The sequence below is a fragment of the Rhincodon typus genome, chromosome 24 (assembly GCF_021869965.1).
Source record: "Rhincodon typus isolate 14 chromosome 24, sRhiTyp1.1, whole genome shotgun sequence".
Lineage (NCBI taxonomy): Eukaryota > Metazoa > Chordata > Chondrichthyes > Orectolobiformes > Rhincodontidae > Rhincodon > Rhincodon typus.
In genome coordinates this window covers 38,612,340-38,627,467 of record NC_063355.1, presented here as the reverse complement: position 1 = coordinate 38,627,467, position 15,128 = coordinate 38,612,340, and the positions used below count along the sequence as shown (strand labels likewise).

Below are 15,128 nucleotides of genomic sequence, written 5' to 3'. Positions count from 1 at the left end.
TGCCACCCAAAGGCTGGAGGAACATCTCATATTTCGCTTGGGAACCCTGCAGCCCAATGGTCTCAATGTGGACTTCACAGGCTTCAAAATCTCCCCAAACCCAACCTCATCCCAAGACCAAAAACAAAGTTGCTGGAAAAGCTCAGCAGGTCTGGCAGCATCTGTGAAGGAGAAAACAGAGTTAACGTTTCGGGTCCAGTGACCCTTCCTCAGAACTGATGGTGGTTGGGAAAACGTCAGGTTATATGCAGAAAATAGGGAGGTGGATGGGGTAGGGAGTAAACGATAGGATAGAGCCCGTAGAGAGAGAAAGACAGTTGGACAGACAAAGGAGTTGCTAACGATCAGGCTGGGAGGATAAATAGTTGTTAATGGGGACTGTTAGTGACTAACAACAGGGGGTGTGTAATGGCAGGCTATGTGGTAACAAGGCCTAGTGTGTGGGGTGGGGGGCTGGGACATGGGAGAGTTGAGGACCTAAAATTATTGAACTCAATATTGAGTCCAGAGGGCTGTAGGGTCCCCAAGCGGAAAATGAGGTGTTGTTCCTCCAGCTTGCGTTGGGCTTCACTGGAACACTGCAGCAAGCTGGAGACAGAGATGTTGCATTGAAGTGGCAGGCAATAGGTAGTTCAAGGTCTTTTTTGCGAGCAGAACGTAGATTTTCTGCAAAGCGGTCGCCAAGTCTACGCTTCGTTTCCCCAATGTAGAGGAGACCACAATGTGAGCAGCGAATACAGTAGACTAGGTTCTGGGAGGTGCAGGTGAAGTGTCGCTTCACCTGGAAGGTATGTTTGGGCCCTCGGATACTGGGGAGGGAGGAGGTAAATGGGCAGGTGTTGCACCTTCGCCGGTTACAGGGGAAGGTGCCGTAGGGCTGTGGGGAGGTGTTGGAGGTGAAGGAAGTGTGGACCAGGATGTCCTGGAGGGAACAGTCCCTGCGGAAGGCGGACAAGGGAGGAGAGGGGAATATGTGTCTGGTGGTGGCATCTTGCTGGAGGTGGTGGAAATGGCGTCTGATGATCTTCTGGATGTGGATGCTGGTAGGATGGTGGGTAAGGATAAGGGGAACCCTATCGCTGTTGCGGGAGGGAAGAGAATGGGTGAGGGCGGAAGTGCAAGAGATCAGTCGGACCTGGTTGAGGGCCCTGTTGACAACGGAGCTGGGGAAACCTCGGTTGAGGAAGAAGGTGGACATTTTGGAGGCTCTCTTGTCGAAGTTGGCTTCATCTGAACATATGCGATGGAGACATAGGAACTGAGAGAATGGGATGGAGTCTTTACAGGAAGTGGGGTGTGAGGATGTATAGTCCAGGTAGCTGTGGGAGTCGGTGGGTTTGTACTGGATATTAGTGGCCAGTCTATCCCCAGAAATGGAAACAGAAATGTCGAGGAAGGGAAGGGAGGAGTCAGAGATAGTCCAGGTGAAGGTGAGAGCAGGGTGGAAATTGGAGGCAAAATTGATGAAGTTTTCCAATTCCAGATGAGAGAGGGAAGCAGCACCGATGATATCATCGATGTATCGGAGGAAGAGTTGTGGATGGGGGCCGGAATAGGACTGGAACAAGGAATGTTCCACATACCCCACGAAGAGACAGGCATAACTAGGGCCCATGCGGGTACCCATGGCAACCCCTCTTACCTGAAGAAAATGAGAGGAGGGTGCTCGGCCAAGCGGAGGAAGGTGGTGGTGGGTGGGGATGGTTCAGGTCTTTGCTCCAGGAAGAAGCGGAGAGCCCTAAGACCATCCTGGTGGGGATTGGACGTGTAAAGGGATTGCACATCCACGGTAAAGAGGAGGTGGCTGGAGGTGGTAAACTGGAAGTTTTGAAACCGGCAGAAGGCATCAGACGAATCATGGATGTATGTGGGTAGGGATTGGGCGGGGGGGAGAAGACTGAGTCAAGGCAGGAAGAGATGAGTTCTGTGCGGCACAACTATTCCGGCCCCCACCCACAACTCTTCCTCCGATACATTGACGATATCGTTGGTGCTGCTTCCCTCTCTCGTCTGGAATTGGAAAACTTCATCAATTTCGCCTCCAATTTCCACCCTGCCCTCACTTTCACTTGGTCTATCTCTGACTCCTCCCTTCCCTCCCTCGACAATTCTGTTTCCATTTCTGGGGATAGACTGGCCACTAATATCCATTACAAACCCACCGACTCTCACAGCTACCTGGACTATACATCCTCACACCCCACTTCCTGTAAAGACTCCATCCCATTCTCTCAGTTCCTCTGTCTCCGTCGCATATGTTCAGATGAGGCCAACTTCGGCAAGGGAGCCTCCGAAATGTCCACCTTCTTCCTCAATCAAGGTTTCCCCAGCTCTGTTGTCGACAGGGCCCTCAACCAGGTCAGACCGATCACCCGCACTTCTGTCCTCACCCCTTCTCTTCCCTCCCGCAACAGCGATAGGATTCCCCTTATCCTTACCTGCCATCCCACCAGCATCCACATCCAGAAGATCATTAGACGCCATTTCCACCACCTCCAGCAAGATGCCACCACCAGACACATATTCCCCTCCCCTCCCTTGTCTGCCTTCCACAGGGACTGTTCCCTCCGGGACACCCTGGTCCACACTACCTTCACCCCCAACACCTCCCCACAGCCCTAAGGCACCTTCCACTGCAACACCTGCCCATTTACCTCCTCCCTCCCCAGTGTGCAAACATACCTTCCAGGTGAAGAAACACTTCACCTGCATCTCCCAGAACCCAGTCTACTGTATTCGCTGCTCACAATGTGGTCTCCTCTACATTGGGGAAACGAAGCGTAGACTTGGCGACCGCTTTGCAGAAAATCTACGTTATACTCGCAAAAAAGACCCTGAACTACCTATTGCCTGCCACTTCAATGCAACATCTCTGTCTCCAGCTTGCTGCAGTGTTCCAGTGAAGCCCAACGCAAGCTGGAGGAACAACACCTCATTTTCCGCTTGGGGATCCTACAGTCCTCTGGACTCAATATTGAGTTCAATAATTTTAGGGCCTCAACTCTCCCCTGTCCCAGCCCCCCACCCCATACACCAAGCCTTGTTACCACATAGTCTGCCATTACATACCTCCTGTTGTTAGTCACTAACAGCCCCCATTAACAACTATTTACCCTCCCAGCCTGATCCTTAGCAACTCCTTTGTCTGTCCAACTGTCTTTCTCTCTCTTCGGGCTCTATCCTATCATTTACTCCCTACCCCACCTCCCTATTTTCTGCATATAAACTAACGTTTTCCCAGCCACCATCGGTTCTGAGGAAGGGTCACTGGACCCGAAACGTTGACTCTGTTTTCTCCTTCACAGATGCTGCCAGACCTGCTGACCTTTTCCGGCAACTTTGTTTTTGTTCCTGATTTACAGCATCCGCAATTCTTTTGGTTTTCATCCCAAGACCAGCCCAGCTCGTCCCCACCTCCTTAACCTGTCCATCTTTTCTCCCACCTATCCGCTCCTCCCACCTCACTGACCAATCCCCATCCCAACTCCCTACCTACACTCACCTGTACTGGCTCCATCCCTGCCTCCTTGACCTATCCGTCTTCTCTCCACCTATCTGCTCCCTTATCCACCTTCCATCATCGCCTCCCCCCCTCCATTTATTTCAGAATCCCCTTCCCCCTCCCCCATTTCTGAAGAAGGGTCCAGAACCAAAACGTCAGCTTTTCTGCTCCCCTGATGCTGCTTGGCCTGCTGTGTTCATCCAGCTCTACACCTTGTTATCTAGAACAGGAAGGTTGTTTTCTGTAGATTTGTTGGAAAGTCTTGATCGACCGGAGTTTTGAAGAGTAAGAGACAATTTGATTGAATCATGTAAGATCTTGAGGGGTCCTGACAGTATGAATGTGGCGTGGATGTTTCACCTTGTGGGAGAATCTCGAACCAGGCGTCACTATTTCAAAAACGGATCTCCCTCTCACAGAGGATCATGAGTCTTTGGAACTGTCTTCCTGCAAAGGTGGTGAAAGCAGAAATATCCAAATATTTTTAAGGCAGAGATCCTTGGTAAGTATAAGGGGTGAAAGGTAAGTGGGAGGGAGATGGGAATGTGGAGGAATCCGATTAGCCATGATCTTATTGACTGGCACAGCAGGCTTGAGGGGCCAAGTGGCCTACTCCTGCTCCTAATGGGTAGGTTTGTATGTATAGTCACATGTGGAGAGAAACACTTACATTCTAACATTTTCAAAGCTTTGTTTCCTGCCATTTTGATTTATGGAGCTAGAGGCTTAGCAACCCTATTTAATCAAATGCACTGCAGGTATGTATCACAACTGAGACAACAAAAGTGACAAGTCAACACATGGTTGTAGAAACCACAGATTTTAAATGTACAAGTGGAGCTTGAAGTGCTTTCTTTCACGTTTTTGCCAGTTTTCTAATCCCCACTCACACTGGCTTATTTAACCTCTGCAGCACGTCTTAGACGTTTAACCCTCAGAAATTTAATGTACCTTTCAAGAGTTGCAAAAGAGGTTTTGAAACAACAAGGTGCAGGGCTGGATGAACACAGCAGGCCAAGCAGCATCATAGGAGCAGAGAGGCTGACGTTTCGGGCCTAGACCCTTCATCAGAAAAGGGGGAGGGGAAGGGGGTTCTGAAATAAATAGGGAGAGAGTGGGAGGCAGATAGAAGAGGGATAGAGGAGAGGATAGGTGGAGAGGAAACAAACAGGTCGAAGAGGCGGGGATGGAGCCTTTGTTTTCACACTTCCTGACATCTGACATTTCGTTGTTGAATTCTGAGCATACTTCAAAGTGAAGGATTTCAATCGATAATTTTAAGCAGCTTTTTACCTCAGCATTCTGCTTTGGACTACGTCCAACAAAGTGGGGGAAATAAGCAAGGTTTTTGATAAATTTATCATGCATTCTCATTTGAAATTCATCGTATTTTCCATTCGCCCCTTATCAAGGTTATGAGCGGCGTAAATAGGCTGGATAGAGAGAGAGAGATGTTTCCCCTTCGGAGAGAGGTCAATAACCAGAGGGCATGGAAGCTAAATGTTTAGAGGGGATTTGAGGAAAACCTTTCCACCCAGAGGACAGTGGGAGCCTGGAACTCACTGCCTAAAATGGTGATCAGGCAGGAACTCCCATAACATTTAAGAACCATCTAGATGATCACCTGAAACAGCGCAGGCTACAGACCAAGTGCTGGAAAATGGGATTAAAATAGATAGGTTTTTCTTGACTAGTGTGGAGATGATGAGCAGGGCCTTTTTCTGTGATGTGATGCTGTATGACTTCATCTCTTTAACCTGTTCCCCCTCGCCCCTGTCACAGCCTTACAATCCTCCATGATCTCTGCTCTCCTCCAATTTGGGCATCTCATACATCCCCAGTTTTAATTGCTCCACCATTGGTAGCCGTGCCTTCAGCTGCTTATGTCTTAAGATCTGGAATTCTTTCCCTAAATCTCCCTAACTCTCCCTTCTCACTTTAGAACCATCTTTAAAATCAACTTTTTGGTCACCTGTCTAACATCTCCTTCTGTAGCTCAGCGTCAGAAATATTTGGAAGTGTCATGGTAGTGTTTTACCACACTAAAGGCCACAGTATTACCTGCTGATGCTGACATTTCTGGGCCACATAATCATTGTCAACGTTACAGGTTGTCACTACAACTGGCCAGTGACATTGGCGGACCAAGTGCTTTTATTCTGATCAGTGCATCTTGTTTTGCCTGCTGCAAAAGGAATAATTGAAACACAAGCCTCCCACTTTACTCAACACCCCATTAAATATCAATAGCCTCAGTTATCTAACACAGGGAGGCGTTGGCGTAGCGGTATTATGGCTGGACCATAAATCCAGAAACTCAGTTATTGCACTGGGAACAGAAACAGAGGCTGCTGCAAAAGCTCAGCAGGTCTAGCAGCATCTGTGAAGAAAAATCAGAGTTAACGTTTCGGGTCCGGTGACCCTTCCTCAGAACAAAAATGTGCAGGTTAGGTGGGTTGGCTATGGTAAATTGTCCATAGTGTCCAGGGATGTGTAGGCTAGGTGGGTTAGTCATAGAAAATGTGGAGTTACAGGGACAGGCTGGGAGTCTGACTGGGATGCTGTTCGGAGGGTCAGTGCAGACTCACAAGGCTGAATGGCCTCTTTCCACACTGTAGCGATTCTATGATTCTAGTGCCCCCCCACTTTGTGATAGTTACCCTGCATCTTTTTGACCTAACTCTATTCCTTTACAGTTTTATCAACCAAACTCTCTTATTAACTTTGTTTTGGCAAACAAATGCCAATACATATGCATGAATTTGAGTGGGGGAAGAAAGCAAACGGTTGCTTTTTTTGTTTGTTTTTCTGAATTTTTTGCAATCATTTTTAACTCGAAATATTAAACGCCAAAAATCTTGTAATATTTGTGTTGTTTCAAAAGGAAAACACTGAGGCAGGATAAAAGACTGCTCATTGACTCCTCAGGTCATCCCTGTATATTGATGTTAAGAAGGCAAAGTGAAATTGCAAAGGCGAAGAGAGAAACCAAATGGGGCTTCATTGAGTGGCCAACAAAAGTAGGATGTTGACTTGCATGGGGTTGAAATAAATGGACAGCACTTTAAAAATGAATGCAAATTGTGTTTTGAAAACAAATCCACCCCCAAAACTTTTTATTCTTTCTTTCTTTCCTGAAGGTATTACTCATCTCCTCCCCTCCTCCAATCTTGGCCCTCACCCTTTGGTGCCTGGAGATGCGTGGTCTTTCAGCCAGCATTCTGTTGACTTTCTGGCTTTTTTTGGTTGTTTGGGGAAGGGGGCTGCTGGCATTGAGATGTGGTCTGCTAATAAAGTTCAAGTTAAAAGTTCCTGTGACCTTAATGTCAGACTGGGAAGGGATGAATCAGATCATGAGAGGATCATGGCTGAATTCCAAACCATCGTCAGAAGAACAATCATACCGACAGCCAGAAAAACCACAGAAAGACATAGGTTTAACTGAGAATTTTGAACCTTGTCATTTAAATAAATGATTCAATGGCTTGTCAGGACTGTAGTTGCAATTCATTATCACTTAACTTTGTAATTTAGTTGAAACACATCTTCATTTCCCAAATTTGTAATCTGATTACTGTAAAACACCAGTAAGCCATATAAGTTATGGAAGGACACTTACACAGATAGTACAAATAGACTCAAAAGGCAATTTGATGCAATTCTGCTGATAGAAAGGACTGAGGGATTTGGTGAACAGATGGTTTAATGGGAAATGACCTGTCAAGATGGGAAAAAGGTCTGATGATTTGCTTTGTTTCTATTAGATTATTAATAGAGGATTCATCTTTTCTACAATATAAATTCATATGGTGTCATTCAAAAACACTGAACAAAATATAGCAAGACTAATAGAGTCATTACAAGGAAGTAACTTAACTCCACCGGCTCACATGACACCATAAACTGTAACAGTGATATTACAAATCATTAATTTTTCAATCCAGACATCAGAAAGGATCAACAATAGGTAATACACTGTTAGCACAAGAGGGATCAGGACAATATAGCCTTAGCAAAAACTGAATAATATATTAAATAAATAATAACATTAAAGCCTACAGCTATGTGAAACCATTATTCTAGACTTGACATGTAGCTAACTGTTGAACAATAGAATGGGCACTCGTCAGTGATGCCCACATCCCACAAAATAAATTTTAGAAAATAGTTGAACCAAAGTGGATTGAAGCAAAACATTGCAGATGCTGGAAATCTGAAATAAAAAGAGTAAACACTGGAGGAACTCAGCAGGTCTGGCAGCATCTTTTTATTTGTCCATTTATGGATTGTGCGCATCATTGACTAGGCTAGCATTTGTCGCCCATCCCTAATTGCACTAAGGGCAGTTAAGAGTCAACCACATTGCTGTGGGTCTGGAGTGAAATGTCGGCCAGACCAGGTAAGGATGGCAGATTTCATTGCCTAAAGGACATTAGTGAGCCTGATGGGTTTTTAAGCCTGTTGCCAGTGGACACCATTAGGCCTGCTTTAATTACAGATTTTTAAAATATATTCCAATTTCACCAGTTGGTCTGGCATGTTCCTGCACCATATTTCCAGAACATTAGCCTAGAATTCCGGATTATGACTCCAGTGACATAATGACTAAAATCTCAGAATCACAGAGATATTACCCTGCAGAAAGAGGCCACTTGGCTCATCGTGTTTGCACTGTCTCTATTATCTAGGACTATTCTCCCAACTTTTCCCCACATCCCTGCACATAGTAATGTCTAAAACACCAGCGACATGCTCCTGAATGCCTCCGCTGGACCTGTAAATCGCTCCCCTGTGGAGACGGAAGCAGAGTTAACATTTCAAGTCCAGTATGACTCTTCCTTAAAATTTCATTTCCTTCTGAAGGAGAGTCGTATTGGACTCAAAATATTCACGCTAAACAAACGGGCAACCCATTACCACAGGGAGTGCCAAAAGCAACCAGCATCATTGCATTTATTGAGGAAGAAAAGAATAGAAAGTTATGCTGCTCGAGTTAAATAAAGAGGGGTAGGAGGATGCTAACATGGTCCAAAAGTAGGTCAAATGGTTTGTGTCCACGTTGAGTATCCCTTTTGAGAGCTAGACCTCCCATTCCTGTTATTATCCCTCCACGGTACAGCCCCTGGTCTGATGGCTGGTAAACATTCACAGTGAACATCACCTTATCCCATTCATGTTTGTTATGGAATGCCAGTGACTAGGTGTATTCATCAGCCTTCCAACAGACTGTGCACAAGCATTTTTTTTAATTAAAACTAGATTTTTCTTTTGAAACGTCAGCAGTACCTCTGCATCAACCAAGAGTAATATCACAATTGTTGATTCTGATATGTTCTGGGGGTTTTCCTAGCACTGTTGTTCATTTCACAGTCCCAAGGGAAAGAAATTGAACAATTTTGGGTTTTCAAAGATTGGTTTCCACACTGAAGTTTGAAGCCAATGCACGAACTAGGTCAATGCATAGAGGTTGGTTGCCCTTGTAGGAGGGTCCAGGACCAATGGGCATAATCTGAGAGTGATGGATTGCACACTTAAAACAGGGAGGATTGTGACTCTGTGTAATTCCTTACCATGCACAGTGGGCTGACAAGGCTGTGTCATTAACTATATTCAGGGCTGAGATAGACAGATTTTTAAACACCGAGGGAATCGAGGGTTAGTTGATGATAATCAGATCAGCTGTGATCTTATTGAATGGAGGAGCAGACTTAAAGGACAGAATGGCCTACTTCTGCTCCTACATCTCTTCATATGTACTCTGCTTATTTGTAAGCGAGTTGTGTGACTGAGTTATGAGCTAGGTGGTCAATGGATAGGGCCTCAGTGTCCAATGTGCAGTGACTGAGATGCTGACGGGTACAGAGAGCTGCCACAGGATAAGAGCACATGACCTTTGCCACGACACTAAGCATTGATGTACGTAAGGTACTGACTCTGGATGCACGCCAGCTGTGCATTGTGGGTCTGGAACACCTTACTGTGATGGAGCCTCTCTGAATTCATACGGACAATGGTACCTGGTGTAGTCTGTAGCAGAAATGCACTTGCCTAGTGCGAGCACCAATTTGTACTTGAAACAGGATATGTAGCATTGAAATTGCAAGGGACCCATAAGCATCCAAATTTTGTGGCCCCAAGTAACCGATGCCTGTTTTAAATTTGCATTCGCCTGTCTACTTAAGACATCTCACAAACAGTTCACTGCAGCATTGTTCCCACCTGTCAGACATGGAGATCTCTCTGTCACATTGCCAGCACAAAAAGTACTTCAAAAAGATGAGGGTAAAATATCTAAGTCAAACTGAAGCAGGACAGAATACTAATAAGAGATTTCATTCACCTAGGATTAATTATAAGGTCAATCCAGCTTTAGTAAATGAAACATTTGCATCGGTAATTTTTCAAAGTGTCCCTTGGGGACTTGTGTCCTGATGGGTTAGCCAGATTTCAGAAATGGATTAGTGCGAATAGCATCACTTAAGATTGTGTAATTTTCTTTTCTTTGCAAACTAATAATTGCTATGGAGATAAATAAACAGCACCAAGCACCCCCCACCACCCCTGCTTCTGTAACACAAAGATCCCTCAGCAAATGTATCTGATGTAGGGTCAGAGGATTCAATTTCTGCTCTTCACTGTAGAAGACAGGCAATGAATGAGATGAGAAACCAGCAGCACTCGCCAACAACAGATCGAAGAACATACCTCTGTTTTCCTCCTGGTCCCTTGACATCTTCCCCTTCAGGGCCCTGCTCCAACTGCGAAGGTGTTCCCCAGACCGCAACTTGTCGGTGGAATCTTGCGAGATCGGTTTCAGCCAGGGTGGGCCATATCTCCGCGGCAACGGCTGGGGCTCCTTTTCCACCACTTCCCTGTAGCCCCTCGCGAAGGGCAGGAAGGCGAACTGCTGCAGACCCGCGCTACCGACTGAGCCACCCAGGGGTCCGTTAACCGTCCCGTCGCCGGGGTAGGTCACGTGACCCATGACGGCGCTGTCCCCCACAAACCCTGAATGCAGAAACATCAAGCTACCGGCCATGAGGTAAATGATGATGAAGGTGAAAAATCGGACTGGCTTTCGCCGGAAATACCGCTGAATTTTTATCGCTAATCTGGCCATTCCCGACTCATAACCTTCTTTTTGCGAGTGCTTCTTTCGTAATTCAGGGCTGAGGGTTAAAAACAAATTAGAATACTCTCTCAGAGCTTTTCCAAAACAAAATTACAAAGGGAGGAAGTTTTTGTAATCCACACCACGGTTGGAGTGGTGACACTATTATTAAATTCGACTATTTCCTCCCAACTTGTGCTTCATTAGTTTGGTGTTTCCTTGCGATAAAGAACGTATTCAAAAGACTCTGGCATTCCCAAGGCGATTGTTCATTGGGTCGCTGTCATCATGACAATGTTTGACAGAGCTACCTATGTTCTTTATCAACGAAAAGAGAGGGACTCTTCCACTCCAACCACAGTCTGCCCACACCCTCCACCCTCTGCCCAGAGTGAGAGGATATTTTACTCATCCAAATTTCTGTCAGTTGAGGCACCGTCTGGCAGAGCCCGGTGTAATCTTGTATTCACACCAGGCTGTCTTTGCTGAGTATTTTGATATTTGAATTCTTCAGAAAGACGCTGGGGAGCTGAGTGGTGGACGATTCATATCAGGTAAGTGAAGTGTTTGTGCAGATGGTTTGATCGTGGTTGAGCTGACACAGATCCCAATTCCTTTTCCAATCCCGAACGCCAGCTTCCTGCGAGCATCCTTTGGTTCGGGGTGGTGGAGAATTTCAAGTTCTCCCACTCTCACCGTTCCCCTCATGTAAAGGGGCCACGTTCTGTTCTTCGCCCGGGAGGCTCCTTCTCACTTCGTCCATCTGCAGTTCCTGCAAAATCAGAAAGGCACACAAAAATCAAAACTGTGGTGTGTGGGTGACCTTTGCTGAATGAGAGAGAGAGAGAGAGGCAGCACTTATGACAATAGTCGGTCTGTAACCTGAGGATCAAATTAACTTTATGGATCTGAGAAGCAGTTTTCTAGTCATTAACAACTTTGCAAAATGTCAGTCATACCAGTTAAAATACTGCCAGTCAGTTTTAAAGCCCTCATCTTTGGAGCTGTGACATTCCAGAACGTATTTCCTCTTTCCTTCATCACTTATCGTTCTGATCATTTAAAACCCTCAGGGCAACATGGTGGCTCAGTGGTTAACATTGCTGCCTCACAATGCTAGGGACCCAGGTTTGATTGGTCGACTGTCTGTGTTGAGTTTGCATGTTCTCCCTGTGTCTCCATGGGTTTGCTCCAGTTTCCTCTCTCAGTCCAAAGATGTGGTTTGGCAATGCTAAATTGCCCATAGTGCCCAGGGATGCGCAGGCTAGTTGGATTAGTCATGGAAAATGCAGGGTTGGAGGGATAGGGTTGGGTCTGGCTGAGATGCTCTTTGGAAGATAGGTGTGAACTTGATGGGTTGAATGGCCTGCTTCCACACTGTAGGGATTCTATGATTTAATTGAAAATACTGGAAATGTTCATCAGGTCTGGCGAATTCCACATGTGGGAACATAAACCGAGTTGATATTTCAGGTTGAGGAGCTCTGAGTCAGTTTGATAGACCGTAAATTTTTGGTGTGACATTCAGGTGTGGTAGTGAATCATAAAGAGATACCCGCAAGCTGAGCTCAATTAACTAACCACAGCAGTGAATTTACAGTAGTTGTACAATGGGCCTGTGCCTCTTTTAGCTACTTAGTGGTACATGGTTTCCTGCTCCAGTTTGGTCCCCAGCACTAGCCACTGAAGACTCTACTTATGTTCTGTAAATTAGGACAACATTGGGAGCATTCATTCACAAACACACAGAAACAGCCCCAATGTGGATTTGTGATGTTGCTAGGTTTAGATATTCTTAAAAATGTGACTATGTTTCACTACAGGTCAATTCACTCAATTGACCACAACAAAACAACATACATCCTCTGATGAATAAGTAAAACACAGAGATAACAAGGTGTAGAGCAGGATGAACACAGCAGGCCAAGCAGCATCAGAGGAGCAGGAAAGCTGACGTTTCGGGCCTAGACCCTTCTTCAGAAACGGGGGAGGGGAAGGGGATTCTGAAATAAATAGGGAGAGAGGGGGAGGCGCATAGAAGATGGATAGGCCCGAAGCGTCAGCCTTCCTGCTCCTCTGATGCTGCTTGGCCTGCTGTGTTCATCCAGCTCTACACCTTGTTATCTCAGATTCTCCAGCATCTGCAGTTCCTACTATCTCTTCTGCAGTAAACATTTATTTTCAGATGAAACTTGAGTGGAGCTAATTAGCAAGTACCCCATTTCTGATCAAAATGAATATTAATGAAGTAACTGAATAAGATTGCTCCAAGGCAACATTTCTGAGAACCACTTGCAGAGATTTCCTGGATTTATGATGATTGATCTCTGACAGGTATGACCCCAACTAAGGAGGAGTTTCTCCTTGACCTTATAGACCTCATTTACAAGGCTTCCTTAGCTCCATAATACATCAAATGGTCTCCGAATATTGAGGACAATTATACTCTGTCTCCGTGGCAGATTGGTCTAGATCTGGATCAATAGTGTTATGCATTCTGGTATCAAAGGTCTCTGATGAAAATTCAGAACTTCCTGGCTTGGCATAAAATAAATTCCTTGAAAGTTGACCCAGAACTTGCTGACTTATGCCAAAATGCCCTGCATTCTCATTGTTATATGCCAGATCAAGAAAAAAGCAATATAAACAAGTAGAAATGATTGGAAACAAATGGGTCCATTACACCATATTCTTTCTTTAAGTTCCTTTTTGTCTATGAAAATTGAGTCGTTGAACCATAACTTATGCCTATCCAACACTGGGCATGTTCAAGACAATTTGATCATGAACAATTTTCAATTTCTAATGCAATTTGATGGCAAAAAAATCATTCAAACTTGGAAAAAATATACTGCTAGTGTCAGTAAGAAATAATCTGAAAATAAATCCTTAAATAAAGAAAATCCATGTGAGCTGTTCTTTTGCATGGGATGGGTGGTCACTGCTGTATAAATCAGCAACAGAGTTTAGCAAAGGTTTTGTGGGATTAGCATAAATGCTTGTGGAAAATTAAACTGAGTCCAAACACTAACAATGAGCCACATTCAAATGTTCTCAATCTTTTCTGCTGAAAACTAGCTTTATTATATTGCTGTGCTCCACCATAATGATATGTGGCAGCAGTGGCTTGGCAACAGATGACAAAACTAACAACAACCACAATGATATTTGGTAGCTTCATATACAGCGCTTGTCACAGAACCTGCCTCTCAAAAATTCACCTCTTCAGCTATGAGTAAAGGTGCATCATTGGAAGGTATTCCCTCTGAATTGACATGTTTGCTGCATGTCCGTTTTTTTTGGAAATGCTGACAATATCGTACCTAATTAGTTTAACAGAGATCAGTAAATACAAAAATACACTAACAGCATCTATTCAGACCTTCTTTGCTTGAATTCTCATGATTATTAATGTTACTTCATCATGCAAATAATTATTTTCCAAAATAAATGCTCATTTATATGATGCATTTTGATTACTATTAACATCAAAGGTAATGGAAAATTGCAAAAATCTGTAGGATTTTGAAACTGTTTTGGTTTTGTATTAAACATATGATTAGGTTTTCTACTAAAGTGTGGCCAGGAGTTAATATGCACAGTGCCTCTATTGCTACCAGTCAAGTACTCATACCTATCTGTCACCACAGACACAATTAACTAAATCTAACAATTACATTGCATTTACATTTCATCTTGACTTCAATCGAATTTATCTCTTTGTAAACTACACAGGATCTCTTCTGGTGTATTTTAAAAGGTTTGGCAGTATATGTCAGAATGTTAAATATGTTGAATGATTTGTCCAAAGTGTACATTCTATGAATATCACACAGTTAGGTGTTGTGGTGCATTTCAGTTTGCTTCCTGTTCTGTTTTTGTGCCTGCAGCCATTAACCTTCGCAATGTCAGAATCTGTGGTCAACTTTAACTGCAACGTTGACTGAGTGCTTACGGTAAACTTATTGTCTACCAGATGACATTTCCAGTAAGCTACGTGTGGGTACAATGGTTTTCTAGGCAGTCCACACCTACAAAAGAATCCAAGGTAACCCTTTACCCTTACAGAGATGCTATAGTGTGGAGTCATATTTATTTAAAAATAAAATAAGGTGAAACAAAGGGTTAAATTTTACATGAAATTTCCTAAAGATTTTAAGTTCTACTAATCTAGCACCCAAGCACTTTTACATGAAAGCATTTCTGAAAATTATATATTAATCAAAACAGACATATTATTAATTCATAACAGAATTTTTTAGCTGAAAAATGGATGTTGCATATTGGTTTAAAAATATACAGTTTGACAAAAAAGAAAATTCAGTCACAGTTCATCCAGGAAGTCAAAACTTTTGTTTGTAAGAGATACTGGTCTGGTCACTATTTGTTGGTAGTTCTAACAACAGAACAATAATCAAGCACAAAAACAAAGTTGCTGGAAAAGCTCAGCAGGTCTGGCAGCATCTGTGAAGGAGAAAACAGAGTTAACGTTTTGGGTCCGGTGACCCTTCCTCC

At 44.2% G+C, this 15,128-nt stretch overlaps 1 protein-coding gene across 1 annotated transcript in view; it reads right to left on the bottom strand.

Moving 5' to 3' along the window:
* wscd2 (WSC domain containing 2) overlaps positions 1-15,128 on the bottom strand; it is a 538,109-nt gene that overhangs the window by 294,294 nt on the left and 228,687 nt on the right. The window contains exon 4 of the mRNA XM_048611624.1: positions 10,208-11,385. Within this exon, the coding sequence (XP_048467581.1) occupies positions 10,208-10,622 (415 nt within the window). The 5' untranslated portion in view covers positions 10,623-11,385. The remainder of the gene's footprint in view (positions 1-10,207; positions 11,386-15,128) is intronic.